This window comes from Bufo gargarizans, chromosome 2 (assembly GCF_014858855.1).
Source record: "Bufo gargarizans isolate SCDJY-AF-19 chromosome 2, ASM1485885v1, whole genome shotgun sequence".
NCBI lineage: Eukaryota > Metazoa > Chordata > Amphibia > Anura > Bufonidae > Bufo > Bufo gargarizans.
Genome location: NC_058081.1, coordinates 41,877,331 through 41,900,775, shown reverse-complemented (window position 1 = coordinate 41,900,775; position 23,445 = coordinate 41,877,331). Strand labels below are relative to the sequence as shown.

At 42.5% G+C, this 23,445-nt stretch overlaps 1 protein-coding gene across 1 annotated transcript in view; it reads left to right on the top strand.

Moving 5' to 3' along the window:
• The window catches only part of LOC122927196 (potassium channel subfamily T member 2-like), a 190,012-nt gene extending 181,552 nt beyond the window's left edge, over nt 1-8,460 (top strand). Inside the window, exons 27-29 of the mRNA XM_044278815.1 lie at nt 224-533; nt 627-711; nt 5,274-8,460. Coding sequence (XP_044134750.1) covers nt 224-533; nt 627-711; nt 5,274-5,385 — 507 coding nt within the window. The 3' untranslated portion in view covers nt 5,386-8,460. The remainder of the gene's footprint in view (nt 1-223; nt 534-626; nt 712-5,273) is intronic.
• The last annotated feature ends 14,985 nt before the right edge of the window (nt 8,461-23,445 follow it).

Here is a 23,445-nt window from a genome sequence, read left to right as displayed (position 1 = left end):
AACATGTCCTGATCCGTGTGGTGTCCACATCTGTATGTCCGTTCTGTGAAGGATAGAACATGTCCTGATCCGTGTGCTGTCCGCACCTGTATGTCCGTTCTGTGAAGGATAGAACATGTCCTGATCCGTGTGCTGTCCGCATCCGTATGTCCGTTCCACAACGGGGCCTTAGTGCCATATTTTCTACCGATCAGAATGATTACTGTCCTGCCTTGTTTTCTAGTCACAGGTCTCCATCAGTGTGGAAGACTATGAGGACACCAGAGAGAGCCGCTGGGGAGACACCATCCAAAGTCGTGGTCCACATCGCAACTCTACATCCAGCGACCAGTCTGAGCATCCATTACTGCGCAGGAAGAGTATGCAGTGGGCTCGGAGGCTGTCTCGTAAAGGAGCAAGGCAGCCTGGGAAATCGGCGTCCGAGAGGATTAGCCAGCAGAGGATGAGTCTGTACAGACGCTCAGAACGGCAGGAACTCAATGCTTTGGTGAAGACCAGAATGAAACATCTGGGGCTCTCCACTGCGGAGTACAGTACGTGACCCGAATTGTGATGAGATTAGGGGCTTATGGGACATGGAGTCCGTCCTTCTCACTAATCTGTGTCTCCATCTTCTGTTTCTGCAGTGGACATTATGGACACAGATAACTCCTTGTCATATATCCTTATAAATCCCCCTCCAGACACCAATCTGGAAATCAACGATGTGGTGTAAGTATATTTCATTGCTTTGAAGGGGTTTTATGACCTCAGGATCGGTCATCAGTATCTAAACGCTGGTGTCGAACGCCCGGGACCCCCACTGGTCAGACTGCGGTGCTCCGGTGCCACTGCCACCTTGCGGCTCACCAAGCACAGCGCCGTGCATTGTATAGTGGCCGTGCTTGGTATCACGCTCGGCCCTATTGACTTGATGGGACTGAGCTGCACCTAGGTCATGTGACCGATGAACGTGACGTCACTGGAGCACTGCGTTCTTCTCAAACAGCTGATTGGCGGGGGTCCCGGGTGTTGGACCCCCACCGTTCCTGAGAATAGGTCAGTCAGTATAAAAAAAGTTGGAAAACCCTTTAAAGAGGTTCTCCGGGATTGCATACATAGTTGTGCCTGGTGCTGCACCAGTGTCAGGGGACTGGCGAATCCTTTGGTGGGCCCTCCCCACCTGTCCCTGATTGGGCCCTGTCCACACTGACGGAGCAGGAGGAGGCAGCTGCTTCCTCATCTCCTCCCATCCATCAGCCCTGGATCTCCTGTACAGCGGACAGCGCTCGGCTCTGTTCTTGTAATGTTCTTCATTGATTCATTCATTGTCCTGGCCGTCAGGGCTCCTGGAGCCTCTACCCATAAATTATTGATGTTATCCACTAAAGGATAGCCTTATATCATTTATTCAGCATCTTCACCATCGCTCACAGCATTCTCGGAAGTCATGTTCATGTATGTTGTCTCTCAAAGACATAGTTAAGGCCAAGGTGGGGTCCACCAACTTTCCTTGTGTCTGCCGTACTGTCCATTCAGCCTGGCATCCTTGTATTGCCCATGAATTTCAATTCTGCATTATGCACTTCCTCTGTTATTCCTCCTGGAAATTGATGAATACATTTAGAGCTAGGTGCTGATTTTCACCTTTCCAAAGGGGTATGTCCTTTCACATTAGAACAGCATCCAATGAATGCTCCCGGTGTCAGAATAGTACCCATACTATTGACAAGGAGAATGATAACGCCCAGTTGGAAATTTATATAAACATTTCCAGGAGGTATAACAGAGGAACAGCACGAGGCAAATCATCAGCATTCAGCCGGTATTTATTCAGGAAAGCTGACTAGACTAACATACAGTATGACTCCAAAACCCCTGTATAGTCTAGATATAGGAGGGGATTTATTAAGACTGGCGTTTCTTATGTCAGTCTAAATACAAAAATTCACGCCAAATTTATAAAGAGGCGTGCGCCTTGTAATCATTTTGGCAGATATTGAAAGGTCCATGGGCCTGAAACTGGAATCTACATGTAATTTACCGCAGATTTCTGTAATGAATTTAGTTAATTCCATTGCGTCTTTTAGGCCACGCCCCTCCCCACCAATGTGTTGAGTGCTGTTTAAAAATTTGCATAAATTGTAGAGACTATTCTTGCGCAGGGATGATTGATAGTTTCTCCCTATAGAGTTATATGACAGAATTCAGCTTGCCTGCAGTGACCACTAGAGGGAGCTTTAGGACCATGCTGCCTACTTACACAAGGAACTCAATAGTAAAGCAATATTCAGTAAGCTCCCCCTTACGGATACTGGTTATTTCTGACCTGTATAGATTAAAATAAAAGCATGGTGGCTCAAAGGTGGAAATTCCCTTAAAGGCATTGTAATGACTGCCTATGAGTAGTATTGGCAATCTGACAAAATCACCCCTAAGGGCTCGTTCACACGAACACGTGCTGCCCGTTGACGTATTGCGGACAGGATTTGCGGAAGCTATACGGAGTGCTTCCTGGGATTCCGTGCCTCCGCACTGCAAAAAGATAGAACATGGTCTCTCTTTTTGCGGAACGGAGGGATCGCGGACCCAATTAAGTGAATGGGTCCACGATTCCCATGCGGCTGGGCCACGGTCGGTGCCCGTGCATTGTGGACCGCAATTTGCATACCACAGCACAGGCTTTACACGGTCGTGTGAACGAGCTCTAAGCAGGTGAATTTTCAGAAGCTTTTCCTAGTTGTCATCTTCAGGAGTGGTCTGATGTGTCCTGATTTGATCTGATTTCTCCTGATGGTCTTGCATTGCCTAGATCAGTCATCAGCAGAATTTCCTCCCCTGTCTCATCTGATGTGCTGCTCAGTGATTGTCCTCCTCATCTTGATTTCCCAGTCATTGATCCTCCGCACATTCTCCTCCTGCCTTCATGTATTACATATTCCCTCCTGTCTTGGTGATGATGTTGTATCTTCTGCTCTGCATGGTATCTCAGCACCTCACTGTATCTCCATAGGAGGCGTCCATCTCACTAATGTTCAGGTGTCAGTCTGAATCTTCTTAATGTCTCCCCGTTCTTTTACTTCATTCTCTACTTGTCGCTGTCTTATCTCTTGTCTGTTGTCTTTTACCTTTTTTTCTGACACTGGAGATCTAATACCCGACACTTAGAAGACCGGAGAAGAGAATGAATGTAGTCAATGAGCAATTCCTTCCACAATAGATATGAATATCACTGGTGAATTATTCCCCTCTGAAATAAATGAAAGAAAAATAGTATTTTCTCTGACTATTACCTTTGATGGTATACAGGAGCATTCTATATACCCTCAATGGAATCTTTTTCTGTGCTCATTTGTGTCCCTTATTTTATATGAGCTGCTGTAGGGCACAGGAAGTGACAAACAACTGCTATAATACTGCTCCTATGTGCAATAATATAACTACTATAACACTGCCCCCTATGTACAAGAATATAACTACTATAATACTACTACCCCTATGTACAAGAATATAACTACTATAATACTGCTCCTATGTGCAATAATATAACTACTATAATACTGCTCCTATGTGCAATAATATAACTACTATAATACTACTACCCCTATGTACAAGAATATAACTACTATAATACTGCTCCTATGTGCAATAATATAACTACTATAATACTGCTCCTATGTGCAATAATATAACTACTATAATACTACTACCCCTATGTACAAGAATATAACTACTATAATACTTCTCCTATGTGCAATAATATAACTACTATAATACTACTACCCCTATGTACAAGAATATAACTACTATAATACTGCTCCTATGTGCAATAATATAACTACTGTAATACTGCTCCTATGTGCAATAATATAACTACTATAATACTGCTCCTATGTGCAATAATATAACTACTATAATACTACTACCCCTATGTACAAGAATATAACTACTATAATACTGCTCCTATGTGCAATAATATAACTACTGTAATACTGCTCCTATGTGCAATAATATAACTACTATAATACTGCTCCTATGTGCAAGAATATAACTACTATAATACTGCTTCTATGTACAAGAATATACCTACTATAATACTGCTCCTATGTACAAGAATATAACTACTGTAATACTGCTTCCTATGTACAAGAATATAACTATTATAATACTGCTCCTATGTTCAAGAATATAACTACTATAATACTGCTCCTATGTACAAGAATATAACTACTATAATACTGCTCCTATGTACAAGAATATAACTACTATAATACTGCCTCCTATGTACAAGAATATAACTACTATAATACTGCCTCCTATGTACAAGAATATAACTACTATAATACTACCTCCTATGTACAAGAATCTAACTACTATAATACTGCCCTCTGTGTACAAGAATATAACTACTATAATACTGCCCTCTGTGTACAAGAATATAACTACTATAATACTGCCCTCTGTGTACAAGACTATAACTACTATAATACTGCCCTCTGTGTACAAGAATATAACTCCTAAAATACTGCCTCCTATGTACAAGAATATAACTACTATAATACTGCCTCCTATGTACAAGAATATAACTACTATAATACTGCCTCCTATGTACAAGAATATAACTACTATAATACTGCTCCTATATATAGAAATAGAACTACTATAATACTGCTCCTATATATAGAAATAGAACTACTATAATACTGCTCCTATGTACAAGAATATAACTACTATAATACTGCCTCCTATGTACAAGAATATAGCTACTATAATATTGCCTCCTATGTACAAGAATATAACTACTATAATACTGCTCCTATGTACAAGAATATAACTACTATAATACTGCCTCCTATGTACAAGGATATAACTACTATAATACTGCCTCCTATATACAAGAATATAACTACTATAATACTGCTCCTATGTACAAGAATATAACTACTATAATACTGCCTCCTATGTACAAGAATATAGCTACTATAATATTGCCTCCTATGTACAAGAACATAACTACTATAATACTGCTCCTATGTACAAGAATATAACTACTATAATACTGCCTCCTATGTACAAGAATATAACTACTATAATACTGCTCCTATGTACAAGAATATAACTACTATAATACTGCCTCCTATGTACAAGAATATAACTCCTATAATACTGCCTCCCATGTACAAGACTATAACTACAATAATACCGCCACATAACTACTATAATACTGCCTACTATGTACATGAATATAAATGTTCCTAATCCTCTGTAATAACATATCATCATATATTATACAGTTACCTCATACGTCCAGATCCACTTACTCTTTCTCCTGATAATGCCCGGAAAGCCAGCATGACACGATCTGAAGGTACAATATTCGAGCCAAAGGACAGCACTCATCTATGAAACCTCACCATCTTGGCTGCTGAGGAGACCTCAAGTGGGAGATCAGAAGATAAAATGTATGAGAAACACCTCAAGGGAGCTGAAGACTTCATGTCCACCTTGAGTACATCACCACATCCCACCAAATCATGGGAATTAGTGCTCAAGACTTTACCTAATCCTGTGGCTTGCTTCAGCTCCTTCTGACCATTCGTTTACTTTTCTGGTACCAAGGATAATCTGAAGAAGGCAAATATTACGAAGTGATTTGGAGTGAAGAAGAAAAGTTGGAAAGTCCTATATTTTGATCATGTAGACAAGACAAGCAATGTATTCAATATGCTCAGGTGTAATGGGATTCTGGGGTTTTAACTTTTAAACAGGTGTTATTGTAAGTTTGCTCAGGAGCTCAACTTTTTCCCTCATAGTCATATGGATATGCTCTTAGAGGTTATCACCATTTACTAGAAAATTCTTTCTTTTCTTGCCCGAGAACAAGTACCCACTTTTTTTAATATAGTTTCTGCCCTTCCCTCTCCTGTATTTTTTTTGTTTTATATTGTGCGACTCAATTCCTGGGCAATATTTTCATCCTTCCTGTTTTTTGAGTGGGAGGAGCTTAAAAGAAGACTGGACAGCTCAGAGAGGCAGTGTATAGAAGGTAGGGCATCCTTTGGTGGTCATACATGGAGGACCTGTCACAATCCCTGTTCTGATGGATTCATTTCCTAGGGATAATGACACTTTGGGCAAAGTTGTCCTGTAAGTATAGTATCTGAAGAAGATGCATAAAGGGATAGTAAAACATGACTGCTTTCTGCCAGATATAGCGCTGCACCTGGTTGTGTCTGGTACTGTCTGTCAGCTCCATTGTTAAAGATCTGTTTTTTAATACAGTACCAACAAGTGATTGGGCTGTTAATCGTAAACTACTATTAGCAGACCAAAAATTTATGGAAATGTCCACTTTAGGTGGAGAAGCCAATGACTGAAAACCCTGACCCTAAATATGACGTGGTCTATGGGATACTGCAAGGGCATTTAGCTTGAAACAAGCCATTCTGCGGCCTATTGGCCTAGATAGAAGTACCGTACATGAATTGTGTAGATCATTTTGTCTGTGGAAAGGTCTGTCATATTATACACAGAGAGATATAAAAAGATATATTTTTGCATTACTGCTGCAATAAAAATAGTCTTCTATTTCAATGGGGTGTATGGGATAGTGGAGGAAGGAAGGAGTAATGGGTTCAGGTGTTGGACCTTGAGTTCCTTGGGCTCACCAGAGGGGATGATTCTGAGGGCCACTCACCATCTTTACAGATAGTGGAAAGAAAGGAGTAACAAGTTCAGGTGTTGGACCTTGAGTTCCTTGGGCCCACCAGAAGGGATCATTCTGAGGGCCACCCACCATCTATACAGAACATGTGCATTGTAAAATTGTAGTTTATTTGTGAATCAGACCCTAGTTGCAAGTGACCGGCCCCACAGTCACCGCCAAATGGATTTGTCTTCTTCTAGGGCCATTATTGTGTCTGATCCTTGTCTCACTAATGGATCTTTTGCTACTCTAATGGGCCAGTCCAGTGTTGGGTGTACGTATTGATCTCATGTACGTATACGCATTTACTCAAATGTGTTTATAAGTCGTTATTGGTCACATGATGTTCATCATCCGGGCATTCGGGGAAAATCAAGAAGAAAAATAATTGCTCATCTTTGTTCAGCTTTAGTTGTGCCAATTGTTGATTTGTCTCTTTGTCCCTGTCTACTGGACTGCGTCACTTGTCTTGGTGCCATGTGGTAAGTTGAAATGTTGCCAGTCTGTTTGTTCCTTTTGTCACCGAGGTGCCAAGTGCTGAATCTGAATGTCTGAATCTAGTGGTATTGCACATTTTTTCCTGTACTGCCCTAGAGGAATCATGCCATATTTCCTATAAAGAATAATTAGGTCTAATTAAAAATTTATATCAGAGGTTCCCAACCTTTTATGGTCTCCACCAAGGTGTTCAAGTGGTCAGTAAACTACAGTAGTTCTTGATCTGAGCCAATTTTAAAGTACTGTTGAATGGATGGATCCTATGGCCTCATAGTCCCTTGTGGACCTATTTTGTCCTTCATACTACTTAGCTTGAACTGTGAAATAGGTCAGATCTTAGGAGTAGGCCTTACTTAATAGGGCAAGGTTGCTCTATGATGCTTTGTCAAAGAAAAATAGTCTTGCCTTGAAAATGTCCTCCTAGAGTACCAACCTGGGGTCCAGAAGTAGCCAAGATATTAGAAAGAGAACTTCTAATTCAAGAATGGTCATGAGACCTCTCTTTATCCATCCGAATGGCTGAATGTAAGGGTCATTAGTCCTATGCCCTTTGGCAAGAACTTGTAGGTTCAGGTCCAGAATCCCTATCTAGAATAACTGTATTTCTAGCAAGAAAGGAAGTATGGAATTGGTCTAATTATGATAGAAAGGGAGAGGGGCAACCAACAGATCTTTCTATCCTGGATGGCAAAACGTGGCATGTGACCATTTTCTAGTCTATTGAAGGGCTGAGAGGAAGGGCATTTGCCCTGTTCCATTTGCTGTAAAATTCAAGAACATTCTTTCATTGGCTGTTAAATTCAACGTTCATCTTAAGACAAAATTCCAAGTGTGACCACTTGCCACTTTTTTATACTGAATGGTAAAGAAGAAAGGACATAAACTCCAGCACCTTTAACTGTTAAGTGGCAAGAACCTGTAGGTCTATGGTCCTTCTGTTGAGCACCTAAAGTGGAAACTCATGGGTGGGGGAACTTGGCATTCTTTTGCCACCCATGTGACCATTCTTGATTCCATCGAATGGCTGAAAGGCAGGGTGTTGGTTCCATCCTCATTGCTGTGAGATGGTAAGAACCTGTTGGCGCCCTTTGTCCTGGGTGGCAAAACCTGGTGCCATAATGGAGGACCAAGTTTTTATTAATAGTTTTCCACAATAAATTTGGGGGGGAGTTGGCTTGGCCTAAGAACATGTGTCATTAGCTGCTGCTTGGGGATGACTGATCTGTACAGTCTTAGAGATGGCTGGAAATCTAGCATTCACTAAATGTAAAGGGATGAATGTCCCAATCTATAACACTGTGAGAAAAGACTGTAAAATAAAGAATAATGGATTAAAGCTCCTGCGTCTGCTCTTCAATCATCACACACGCTCTTACCTCAGATCTCTTGAGGGACCTGAATATCAGGTTGTGGGCTAATTTCTGAATCACTTCTCCATACAAGATGAGCAAAGAGAGATGTGACTAGTATAGTGGGAATCATAGCTACAAGGAAACTGTATACAGTAACTGTAATTGGTAGTCTGAGACACTTTCTCCTGCTCTCGGCTGGTCAGTCCACGAGTTACTTGGAGTTTTCTTCTCTGTTCCCATCCAAGGCTGCATTCCAAATTCTGCTTGTTTCCTGTGCATTGTGGCAGTTGAGAAGGTAGTCACTTGCTTATAGCTCAGCTGTTAGTTCACAGGTCTTGACAGTAGGCGGAGGTAAACCCCTGTCTTTTGCAAAAACATTCAGCAGAATTATGAGTGAAGCTGTGGGTGTATATTGGGAAAATCTTTTTTGCTAATCTGATGATGAACATGTCAAACAGCCATGTCTTGCTCTATCAATGCTAAAAACTGTGGTTTAGAGATTCCGGTGGGTTTCCTCGTGGCCTGTACCTGAAATGGCCTGTGGAGAGGATACACTTTCAGCAGTACCTACCCTTCCATCGCTGTGCCGATTCTGTGATCCTGACTGGCTGCTGGCTCTTCTTCTGATGTCCAGATGGGATGTTCTCCTCTTCCTTATATATTTATGTACAGATAACATTCAGAATACAGTAAGTAACAGTCACCAAAGCCATGAACTAATGAGTGAACTCCCAATCGGCCAGTCCCCAAAATTGCACCTGCCCGGCACCCATATGATACAAACAGAGGTCATAGTAGCAAGACACAGGCTAGTTGCAGGCTAGCGTTAGGGATCTGGCAGGCTGTTCAGGCAGGGAACAGATATCTCTGCATTCTGGTATTGCTGGAAGCATGAAAGTCTCGGTCCGGCCTCATTAACTATAATGGGGACTGGCGGAGATCTGGCTGCGACCTGGCAAATATGGTGATAATCATCCAGAAGAAAAGCCTTGCCGGAACAGCCTGCAGGATCGCTAATGTGAATCTAGCCTTATCCTGAAGATGTCTTCAATGGAGCTGAACTGAGTCATATAGCTTCATGTTTTCTAGCTCCCTGATCCCTCCTAACCTCTCCTAAAGGTCTTCAGTGTGCAGTACTCATGTACAGTTACTTCAGACTTCAGGAACGCAGCCAGGTATGTGGTACCACTACCCAAATACCTTACAAGGAATTAAAGAGGAAAGAACGCATAAATACCTTTCTATACACCGGGTTTAAAAAGCATGATTGTAAAACCCCTTTAGGCTACTTTCACACTAGTGTTATTCTTTTCCGGCACTAGAGTTCCGTCCTAGGGGCTCTATACCGGAAAATAACTGATCAGTTTAATCCCCATACATTCTGAATGGAGAGTAATCCGTTCAGGATGCATCAGGATGTCTTCACTTCAGTCTTTTTGCCTTTTCAGGACGGAGATAAAACTGCAGAATGCTACGGCCAAAAAAACTGAAGACTTGCCTGAATGCCGGATCCAGCATTTTTTTCGATAGGAATGTATTAGTGCCGGATCCAGCATTCAAAATACTGGAAAAAAAATAGAAACAGATCAGTTTGTCCGTATGACAAACGGACAGACGGATCCGTTCTTGCAATTTATTTGTGAGACGGATCCGAATCCGTCTACAAATGCTGTCCGGTTACATGCAGATTGCTTGATCACTCTGCCGCAAGTGTGAATGTAGCCTTAGGGAATTATGCAGAGTGGAGGGCAGCAATATATTGAGAGTTTTAGGCTACGTCTACACGACGACATAAGTCGCGCGACAGATAGGGCACAACTACACTGCAACATTTGTCGCGCAACATTTTGTTGCACTAATGTCGCGCGACAATTTTTATAATGGCAGTCTATGGTGTTGCACTGCAATCTCGAATGGATTTTCTGTAACGGTTGCGTCGCAGTCGCAGCATGTTGCAGTGCAACACCATAGACTGCCATTATAAAAATTGTTGCGCGACATTAGTGCAACAAAATGTCGCGCGACAAATGTCGTCGTGTAGACGTAGCCTTACTCTGGAGGACGCAACACTTTTGTAGATTATATTGGGTATCGTTTAATGCTTCCTTTAACCTGTGTTAGCTATTCAGATGAATTGGCTACTTTTTGTTTTCTGGATCAGAACTGGTAGCTGGGGATCTTAGCAGAAGACAAACCTTTCCCTAGTATTGTAGTCAATAACAACATATGTAGCCAAGTCACTTTCTAAATACAGTAAATAAGATTACTTATAAATAACACCCTGTATTATACTCCAGAGCTGCACTCACTATTCTGCTGGTGGAGTCACTATGACAATACATTACTTATCCTGTACTGATCCCGAGTTACATCCTGTATTATACTCCAGAGCTGTACTCACTATTCTGCTGGTGGAGTAACTGTGTACATATATTACATTACTTATCCTGTACTGATCCTGAGTTACGTCCTGTATTATACTCCAATGCTGCACTCACTATTGTGCTGGTGGAGTAACTGTGTACATATATTACATTACTTATCCTGTACTGATCCTGAGTTACGTCCTGTATTATACTCCAGAGCTGCACTCACTATTGTGCTGGTGGAGTAACTGTGTACATACATTACATTACTTATCCTGTACTGATCCTGAGTTACATCCTGTATTATACTCCAGAGCTGTACTCACTATTCTGCTGGTTGAGTCACTATGTACATACATACATTACTTATCCTATACTGATCCTGAGTTACATCCTATATTATACTCCAGAGCTGCACTCACTATTCTGCTGGTGGAGTCACTGTGTACATACATTACTTATCCTGTACTGATCCTGAGTTACATACTGTATTATACTCCAGAGCAGTACTCACTATTCTGCTGGTGGAGTCACTGTGTACATACATTACATTACTTATCCTGAGTTATATCCTGTATTATACTCCAGAGCTGTACTCACTGTTCTGCTGGTGGAGTCACTGTGTACATACATTACATTACTTATCCTGTACTGATCCTGAGTTACATCCTGTATTATACTCCAGAGCTGCACTCACTATTCTGCTGGTGGAGTCACTATGTACATACATTACTTATCCTGTACTGATCCTGAGTTACATCCTGTATTATACTCCAGAGCAGTACTCACTATTCTGCTGGTGGAGTCACTGTGTACATACATTACATTACTTATCCTGTACTGATCCTGAGTTATATCCTGTATTATACTCCAAAGCTGTACTCACTGTTCTGCTGGTGCAGTCACTGTGTACATACATTACATTACTTATCCTGTACTGATCCTGAGTTACATCCTGTATTATACTCCAGAGCTGCACTCACTATTCTGCTGGTATAGTCACTGTGTACATTACTTATCTTGTACTGATCCTCAGTTACATCCTGTATTATACTCCAGAGCTGCACTCACTATTCTGCTGGTAGAGTCACTGTGTACATATATTACTTATCCTATACTGATCCTCAGTTACAACATGTATTATACTCCAGAGCTGCACTCACTATTCTGCTGGTGAAGTCACTGTGTACATATATTACTTATCCTATACTGATCCTGAGTAGCATCCTGTATTATACTCCAGAGCTGCACTCACTATTCTGCTGGTGGAGTCACTGCTAGTGGCGTAGCTAGAAATGACTGGGCCCCACAGCAATTATTTGAATAGGGCTCCATCCCACATTAATTTTTTCGCAACCACTTCCTTTAATGCCACCCCCATTCCTGTGGCTAGCAAAGATCGCTCTCTCAGACCAGGCGTGGCAGCTTTTCCATCCGTTTCCTACACTGTCTATAATGTCACTGTATATAATTTCATTGTGTAATACTGTTGAGTCGTCCTCCTCCTGAATGGGCCCCTTCTGGGTCAGGGCCCCAAAGCAACCGCTTCCCCTGCTTCCCCTATAGCTACACCCCTGGTCACTGTGTACATACTGCACATTACTTATCCTGTACTGATCCTGAGTTACATCCTGTATTATACTCCAGAGCTGCACTCACTATTCTGCTGGTGTAGTCACAGTGTACATACATTACTTATCCTGTACTGATCCTGAGTTAGATCCTGTATTATACTCCAGAGCTGTACTCACTATTCTGCTGGTGGAGTCACTGTGTACATATATTACTTATCCTGTACTGATCCTGAGTTACATCCTGTATTATACTCCAGAGCTGCACTCACTATTCTGCTGGTATATCCAAGAAAAGCAATGGAGGCAGCATGTCCGGTAGAAAAGTCCCTTTAATGGGAACAGCCAAGTGAACAAACGTGCAGTAGTTGTGACGTTTCGGCTGCTTCACAGCCTTTATCAAACGTAATTTTTTTTATCATATTCTGCTGGTATAGTCACTGTGTACATTACATTACTTATCCTGTACTGATCCTCAGTTACAGCCTGTATTATACTCCAGAGCTGCACTCACTATTGTACTGGTGGAGTCACTATGTACATACATTACATTACTTATCCTGTACTGATCCTGAGTTACATCCTGTATTATACCCCAGAGCTGCACTCACTATTCTGCTGGTGGAATCACTGTGTACATACATTACTTATCCTGTACTGATCCTGAGTTATATCCTGTATTATACTCCAGAGCTGTACTCACTATTCTGCTGGTGCAGTCACTGTGTACATACATTACATTACTTATCCTGTACTGATCCTGAGTTACATCCTGCATTATACTCCAGAGCTGTACTCATTATTCTGCTGGTGGAGTCACTGTGTACATACATTACATTACTTATCCTGTACTGAACCTGAGTTATATCCTGTATTATACTCCAGAGCTGTACTCACTATTCTGCTGGTGGAGTCTCTGTGTGCATACATTACATTACTTATCCTGTACTGATCCTGAGTTACATCCTGTATTATACCCCAGAGCTGCACTCACTATTCTGCTGGTGGAATCACTGTGTACATACATTACTTATCCTGTACTGAACCTGAGTTATATCCTGTATTATACTCCAGAGCTGTACTCACTATTCTGCTGGTGGAGTCTCTGTGTGCATACATTACATTACTTATCCTGTACTGATCCTGAGTTATATCCTGTATTATAATCCAGAGCTGCACTCACTATTCTGCTGGTGCAGTCACTATGTACATACATTACTTATCCTGTACTGATCCTCAGTTACATCCTGTTTTATACTCCAGAGCTGCACTCACTATTCTGCTAGTGCAGTCCCTGTGTACATACATTACTTATCCTATACTGATCCTGAGTTACATCCTGTATTATACTCCAGAGCTGCACTCACTATTCTGCTGGTGGAGTCACTGTGTACATACATTACTTATCCTGTACTGATCCTGAGTTACATCCTGCATTATACTCCAGAGCTGTACTCGCTGTTCTCCTGGTCTCAGAGCTGATGTCTCACAGCATTCCATGCTTGTTCAGTGTCTGGTGATTTATGTTTTGCAATGTTTGTCAATATGGCAAGTATGGTAATCTGAACAAACAGTTATGGTTTGTGATGGCTCACCTGTAAATGGAATGGGTGCCCCAACCAATATGGACTCACCCAGTCTATAAGGCAGAAAGTAGATAAAATATGTGATGGTTGTGCACACCTCATTAGGAAGAATTCAACACTTACGAGCGTAGGTTCCTTTAGTCTTAGGTAATTTATTCACGTAGGTATGAATGTATGGGGTGGAAGTATATGAGGGGGATAAGTAGTTGTCCAGAAAGTATCAGATTTCAACGACAGGGACCAGAAAATATGATTGGATCCCTATAGTGGATATCCCAGATATTCTTTGTGGAACACTTGGTCAGTACCATTTGGGGTATATGTATCAATCTGTATATGATACAAGTCATCCAACAGTTATTACAGGATTACATAAAAACTCTAAAATTACTCCTATATATATTATTAATACTTGACATTGACGTCCATAAACACTAAATATTGTGCAAAAATGTGCAGAAGATTTATGCAAAAAATATATGCAAAAAAAACAGATTACGGACCACAATAGGTGTAAAAATAAAATAAAATAAAATAAAATAAAATATGGGAAAAAGACTAGTAAAAAAAATATAAACTATAATCCATCCAATAAACAATTCATCCGGATTAGAACATCCACAGTAAAAGTCGTATCCAATAAAAACTGTAATAAACTGCCATTCCGTTGGATGTGTCCCAATTTTTCTTTTTATCCTTACAGTTTATTACAGTTTTTATTGGTATACGACTTTTACTGTGGATGTTCTAATCCGGATGAATTGTTTATTGGATGGATTATAGTTTATATTTTTTTTCTCTAGTCTTTTTCCCATATTATTATTTATTTTTTTTTACACCTATTGTGGTCCGTAATCTGTTTTTTTTGCATATATTTTTTGCATAAATCTTCTGCACATTTTTGAACAATATTTAGTGTTTATGGACGTCAATGTCAAGTATTAATAATATATATAGGAGTAATTTTAGGGTTTTTATGTAATCCTGTAATAACTGTTGGATGAATTGTATCATATACAGATTGATACATATACCCCAAATGGTACTGACCAAGTGTTCCACAAAGAATATCTGGGATATCCACTATAGGGATCCAATCATATTTTCTGGTCCCTGTCGTTGAAATCTGATACTTTCTGGACAACTATTTATCCCCCTCATATACTTCCACCCCATACATTCATACCTACGTGAATAAATTACCTAAGACTAAAGGAACCTACGCTCGTAAGTGTTGAATTCTTCCTAATGAGGTGTGCGCAACCATCACATATTTTACAAGTATGGTAATCTGTAATGAAGGGAAAATTAACTACCCCTAAGAAACACAAATGATTGAGATGCAGCCGAACAGAATTCAAGGACACCTCAAGGACATCTGATTTCCGTGATTTTGTTTATTTTGGGTAAAAATATTCTTTGTTGTGTAAATGAGGAACTTATCAATATAGAAAGCTAGATGACAAGACAGTGACATTTCAGGTGACATTTTCCTCAGCTTCATCTGGATGTTTTCCCCATGTTTGGTCCCGTGTAGGAGTCGATGAAAGACCAGGGAGATACATTGATTGAGAGACATTGAAGAGTGAGAGATGAAAAACAATGCAGTATGAAAGCAATGGCCCATAAATTGCTGCCGCTCAACATTATTTCCTGAACCGCTACGTGGAAAAACGGAGAAAAGATACAGAAGTGAGAAAAAATTTCTTCTGTGGATTCTGGACAGAACTGATGTGTCCTTCAATGTGTTCTCTAAAGGGACATGTTAATATTCCTTACTGTAAGCAAAACTAAAACCAATTAAAATACAAACGCCAACCAATGTGAGTGATGCGGTGTATCCAATCATGAATGCGAACCCTCAAATCTGATGGACATTATATTATTCTCTTCTATAACTATCAAAACATTATAGGTAAGAAGCAGAAGCGGCAAATTATCTCTCTAAATACACCATATGGAGATGTACTGGGACACACGTCTTAATCATTCAGTTCCATGGCAACAGCTGTATAAAATCCAGTCCCTAGCCATGCAGTCTGCCATTACCACAGGTGTATTAAATCCAGCACTAGCCATGCAGTTTGCCATTACCACAGGTGTATAAAATCCAGCACTAGCCATGCAGTTTGCCATTACCACAGGTGTATAAAATCCAGCACTAGCCATGCAGTTTGCCATTACCACAGGTGTATAAAATCTAGCACTAGCCATGCAGTCTGCCATTACCACAGGTGTATAAAATCCAGCACTAGCCATGCAGTTTGCCATTATCACAGGTGTATAAAATCTAGCACTAGCCATGCAGTCTGCCATTACCACAGGTGTATAAAATCCAGCACTAGCCACACAGTCTGCCATTACCACAGGTGTATAAAATCCAGCACTAGCCATACAGTCTGCCATTACCACAGGTGTATAAAATCCAGCACTAGCCATACAGTCTGCCATTACCACAGGTGTATAAAATCCAGCACTAGCCATACAGTCTGCCATTACCACAGGTGTATAAAATCTAGCACTAGCCATGCAGTCTGCCATTACCACAGGTGTATAAAATCCAGCACTAGCCATGCAGTCTGCCATTACCACAGGTGTATAAAATCCAGCACTAGCCATGCAGTTTGCCATTACCACAGGTGTATAAAATCCAGCACTAGCCATACAGTCTGCCATTACCACAGGTGTATAAAATTCAGCACTAGCCATACAGTCTGCCATTACCACAGGTGTATAAAATCCAGCACTAGCCATACAGTCTGCCATTACCACAGGTGTATAAAATCCAGCACTAGCCATACAGTCTGCCATTACCACAGGTGTATAAAATCCAGCACTAGCCATACAGTCTGCCATTACCACAGGTGTATAAAATCCAGCACTAGCCATACAGTCTGCCATTACCACAGGTGTATAAAATCCAGCACTGGCCATGCAGTCTGCCATTACCACAGGTGTATAAAATCCAGCACTGGCCATGCAGTCTGCCATTACCAGTGTGATCCTGTAATAGGATGGCATTGCTGCCACAAGTCACGTCCTGAAATTCCTTCCTCTTAAATCTTTCACCATCACCTATGAGTGGTATTATTGTAAAGTGGAAGGAACCACAGCACCTCAAAGTGGGGCCACAAAGTGGAGACCATGTAACGTTACAGAGCACGGTCACCGAGTACTGAGGAGCATAGCGTATAAAAGTCACCAATGGTCTGCTGACTCCATAACTGCAGATTCCAAACCTCCACCGGTATTAGCATGTGCTGTGCTGGGAGCTTCATGACATGGGGTTTGATGGCCGAGCAGCTGCATGCAAATCTTACATCAACAAACACAATGCCAGGCATCAGATGGAGTGGTGTAAAGCACATCACCCCTGGACTCTGGAGCAGTGGGAACGTGTTCTGTGGAGTGGCGAATCGCACTTCTCTATCTGGAGTTCTTATGGACGAGGCTGGGTTTGGTCAATGCTAGGAGAACATTATCTACCTGACTGCATTGTGCCAGCTGTAAAGGAGGATAATGCTATGGGGATGTTCTTCAGGGGTCGGCTCCTTAGGTACATCAAAGTCAAAACTTAATGCTTCCGCAAACCAATACATTTTGGACAATTGTATGCTTTTAACTTTGTGGGAACAGTTTAGGGAAGGCCCTTTTTTGTTCCAGCAGGACTTTGCGCCCAATGCACAAAGCATAAAGGCATGGTTGGGTGGGTTCGGTCGAAGAAGTTGACTGGTCTTTGGGATGAACTAGAACGGAGATTGTGAGCCAGGCCCGCTCCTCCAACATCAGTGTCTGGCCTCGCAAAAGCTCTTCTGGATGGATGGGCAGAAATTCCCACAGTAGTTGCTAAGGGAGAAGCAATTCCACATTAATACCTATGGATTTACAATGGGATTCTCTAAAAGCTTCAGTAGGTGTAAGCTAGTAGTGTGCTAGGCATTCTTGTGTCATCTCACCTAGGTAGAACAAACCAAGGGCTCTGTAACTAAATGATGACTAACGTGTAAACTTTATCCACCTGCAAACTCTTTCCTGTTCTATAAATGTGACAATAAATCCCATTTGTGTTCGGATCGGCTATCAGAAAGGTGTCCCTAACCTATCTAACCCTATCTTCAACAAGCAGTAGAATTGTGCCGTAACTGCTGCTGTAGGGTAGCCTAAAGGGGGCCACCCCTATATGAAGTGACTGTAAGATGGCGTGGGTGGGTGGGTGAAATCAGCTGACCCGTCGTCAGCCTAGGCCTACAGGAGCCTATAAATAGCCTAGTACCCACCCAGCCTGGCCTCACAGGTGCAAGTAAGTAGCCGTGTAATCAGCCTCTCCTCTCACAAATACAGCCAAATACTAGTATTTTGCTTAACACTATTATAGTTTAGACACGCAAATGAGCCTTTCCTTACTCATGGAAGATATTTGTGTAAGAAAATATCTAAGACAGGCTCTCCTCATTTCAAATCATCCAGAAAGAATGCACCCTCTATACAAGCATGTATTATGCAATAATTGCATCCGGTTTCAAACAAGACATAAAAATAAGAAAATTAAAAAATAAAAATGGAAATAATAATAGTTATCCCAAATGGCGCCAAAAAAGGGGCTATTGCTACCAAATATATATCAATTTGATGTCAATATACATATTGGATCCACTATGGGTCTACAGGACTCACTACAGATGCATTACACTTATAAATACATATACGATTATGATGTATTGATTCTATCCATGGTGATATACTGCAGGCAGTTATAGTGGCTGATTTTGGGCTGTCTATATACTAGACCCTCCTATGGGGCGTGATTGGGGGACAGATCTGGAGCAGATATATTGACAACATTATTTTTATATGGCAAAAAAGTGAAATAGAACTTCAGGAATTCCTGGAAGAGATAAATAACAATGCGAACAATTTGCAATTTTCCTCAAATATAAGTAGATCTCAGATAGAATTTTGGGACTTTCAGTGAAGAATGATAATTAATCTGTAGTACATATCACAAACCTGTAACTAAAAACAGTTATATTTTACACTCGAGTTGCCACCTACCAAGATGGCTTCTAAACATACCAATGGGACAGGTCAGACGCATAAAACGTAACTGTAACGGAAAATGATACATTTGAGGTGGAGGCGAAAAAGATGAGAGAACAATTTATAAGTAAAGAATATCCATTGGATGTTATTGACACATCCTTATCAAAAGTAAGAGATATGGATAGACAAACTTTTTGCACAACTGAGACTATTAATAGAGATGAGCGAATCTAAGCTGACGAAGTGGAATTCGATCAGAATTTCAGGAATTATTCGATTCTCACCGAATCTGAATTTCCTCACGCTTCGTGGTAACGATTTACATTTTTTCCTAAAATGGCTGCTGCACGTGTGAGGACATGGAGCAAGGAACTCTGGGAAGGCGGGATCACCCATAATGCCATGCATGCAGCCAATCAGCAGCCAGCCAGCCCTGTGATGTCACAGCCCTATAAATAGCCTCAGCCATCTTGGATTCTGCCATTTTCCAGTGTACTTAGTGCAGAGAGAGATGTCTGCAGGCGCTAGGGACAGTGCTAGGAAATACTTCATTGTGCTAAAAAAAGATTTACAAGTGCAGGGAAAGATTATTCAAGGTCTAGGGAAAGGATAGGGAGGTTACAGCCTGGGTAATAGGAACAATCCTATTACACCTTGCTGCACTGACTGGGCACCCAAATTGCCATTATACAGCTCTGTAATTCCAGCAAACCGTTCTCATTATTAGGGTGCAAGTGCTGTGTGATACAGCCAATAATAGGGTTTATTAAAAGGAAATATTTCTATGTCTTATTTGCCCTTTTGCGGTGCAGTTATATGTTCTAAAGCATTGCTCTGATGAGGGGAGGGTGTCTGGTTCATAAGAAAAGGTCTGAAATGGATGGAAACGCCACCAAAATGGTTCGGGAACAGCATGGACAGGATGTCTGGATGCATCTTGGACTCCCAGGTCGCTGCTGTCCGAGTAGTACGCCACTTTTACAGACTGACAATAATACGCACAAAACCAAAGATAAAATCGATTTTAGAGGAAAAATTGTTAGGAAACATTCTTTCCTGTATATTTACTTGTATATAAAGTGCAAGTGCTGCCAAAAACTACAAGGAAGAGGCACTCCGATACAACCTGTATATCACATAAAGGAGGGCCTCATTCACATTGTAGTACAATTGCTCAGGTAGTGGGACTCCTACACTCATAAAGCCTATGCACTAAGGGAAAGGGCTGCTAAAAATTACAAGGAATCGGTACTCCAATACACCCTTTATTACACATAAAGGAGGGCATCATACACCCTTGAAAAATTATGATTGATGGCCTGCTGGTGACCCTCAAAAACAGGAGCAAGGGCCTGCTGGTGACTCTCTAAAACATTACGGGCGAGGGACTGCTGCTGGGCTGACCATCTAAAACATTAGGGGTGACAGTCTGCTGCAGAACTGACTATCTAAAACATTAGTGCCTGCTGCTGATCTGAGAATCAAAGAATTATGGGCGAGGGCCTGCTGGTGAGCTGACCCTCTAAAAGATTGTAGGTGAGGGCCTGCTGGTGAGCTGACCCTCTAAAACATTATATGCGAGAGCCTGCAGGTGAGCTGACCCTCTAAAAGATTGTAGGTGAGGGCCTGCTGGTGAGCTGACCCTCTAAAACATTACATGCGAGGGCCCCCTGCAGGTGAGCTGGCCCTATACAAGATTGTAGATGAGGGCCTGCTGGTAAGCTGACCCTCTAAAACATATGCGAGAGCCTGCAGGTGAGCTGACCCTCTACAACATTAGGAGCGAAGGCAGACTAATAAGTATGTTGATATGATGGAAGAGGAGGAGGACGAGAAAAGGAAGATTGAACCATATACCCTTTTTTTGTGGTGGAAGGGGTGCATATGACAAAACGCTGGCGGCAGGGCAGGCCTGCACCTTCAAGGCGTAGAGCGCCAGTTCGTGCCACGTGTCCAGCTTGGACACTCAGTAGTTGTAAGGCACAGAGGGATCATTGAGGACGCTGACACGGTCTGCTACATACTCCTTCACAATCTTCCAAAATTATTCCCTCCTTGTGACACTAGGCCGCGCATCAGGGTGAGGGTGCTGGCGGGGTGTCATGAAACTGTCATGCCTCTGTTGGAGCTGCTGTGTGTCCCCGTCGTCTCCCCTCCTTGGCTGCCCAAGGAACTACGTACTCTGCTGCTAGCGTTGTCAGCTGTACATTTTTGGAGCAATTTTTCCACAAGGACCTTTTGGCATTTCACCTTTTTGCTCGTCCTCTCCACCACTGCAATGAGAGATAAAAAGTTCTCTTTGTAGCTGGGGTCGAGAAGGGTGAACAACTAGTAATCGGTGTTGGCCAAAATGCGTAAAACGCGTGGGCCATTGGAAAGACAGCCTAACATAAAGTCAGCCATGTGTGCCAGAGTCCCAACAGGCAAGACTTCGCTGTCGTTATCAGGAGGATGACTCTCAATCTCCTCATCCTCTTCTTCTGCCCATCCACACTGAACAGATGGAATTAAACTTCCATGGGTACTATCCTCTGTAGCGGAGGCAACCGTCTCCTGCTCCTCCTCCTCCTCATCATAATCCAATTTGCACTGAAAAGACAAACTGAGGGTGGTCTGGCTATCACCCTGTGTAATGTCTTCCCCCATTTCCATCTCTTCCACATGCAAAGCGTCGGCCTTAATTGTGAGCAACGAGCGTTTGAGTAGACACAGAAGTGGGATGGTTACGCGTTATCGCCGCTCACCATCTGTGTTGATTCCTCAAAGTTTCTTAAAACCTGACAGAGGTCAAATATCCAGGCCAACTCCTTGCTTGTGAAGAGCGGAAGCTGACTGGAAAGGCGACGACCATGTTGCAGCTGGTATTCCACTACTGCTGCTCACAAAGCCTGGCCAACATGTGAAACATTGAGTTCCAGCGCGTGTTCGCGTCGCACAACCGTCGGTGAGCTGACAATTGTAAGTGCTGCTGCAGCATTGACAGACCGGCGGAAGTTGTCGATGACTTGTGGAACTGGGCACACATGTGGCACACCTTCACCAGTAGCTCAGGCAAATTGGGGTAGGTTTTGAGAAACTGCTGAACCACTAAGTTGAAGATGGGGGCTAGGCATGGTATGTGTGTGAGCTTACTGAGCTCCAAAGCCGCCACCAAATTAAGGCCATTATCAGACACAACCATGCCTGGTTCTAGGTTGAGTGGCGAGAGCTGCAGCTCAGTCTGGTCTTTTATCCCCTGCCACAGCTCTGCGGCGGTGTGCTGTTTGTCACCTAAGCAGATCAGCTTAAGCACGGCCTGTTGACGCTTCCCCACTGCAGTGCTACACTGCTACCAGCTACCGACTGATGGGTGACTGGTGCTGCAAGAGGATAATTCTGAGGTGGAAGTGGAGGAGGAGGCGGAGGAGGAGAAGTAGGGGTTGGAGCCACTAACATAAGTGGTGGCGGAAACCCTGATGGAATTAGGGCCCGCAATCCTTGGCGTCGGTAGCACCTGTGCCATCCCAGGGTTTGACTCGCTCCTGGCCTCCACAACGTTCACCCAGTCAGGTAAATGTAGTATCCCTATCCAAAAGCACTTGTCCATGTGTCAGTGGTTAAGTGGACCTTCCCAGTAACTGCGTTGGTCAGGGCACGGGTGATGTTACGGGACACATGCTGGTGTAAGGCGGGCACGGCATACCGTGAAAAATAGTGGCGGCTGGAGACTGAGTAACGAGGGACGGCCACTGACATCAGGCGGCGGAGGCCTCAATGTCCACAAGCCTAAATGGCAACATTTCTAGGGCCAGTCATTTGTAAAGTTGCGCATTTAGTGCTATGGCCTGTGTGTGGGTGGCTGGTTATTTGCGCTTGCGTTCAAATGCCTGGGTAAGGACATTTGTACGCTGCACTGGGACACGGAAGTGGATGTGGTCGCTGATGGTGCTTGCGAAGGTTCAGGTGCAGGACGGGAGGCATCCGGGCCTGTGCCTTCGACAGGGGATTGGCCAGCATGTAACACAGAGGCAGAGGAGGAGGTGGTGTGACCAAGCAGACACAGATTGTTGACCCAGGTTGTCGGCCCACCTATTACGGTGCTTTGATGCCATGTGACGGATCATGCTGGTGGTGGTGAGGTTGCTAGTGTTCACGCCCCTCCTCTTTTTTGTATGGCACAGGTTGCAAATTACAATTCTTTTGTCGTCCGCACGTTTCTCAAAAAAAGCGCCAGACTGCTAACACCTACCCCCTGGCAAGGGAGATTTCTGCAAGGGTGTGCTCTGGGGAACAGTTGCGGGTCTGTTTGGTGTTGCCCACCTTCTCCCTTTTGCCATCCCACTGCCTCTTTTTTTTTTTTATTTTTTT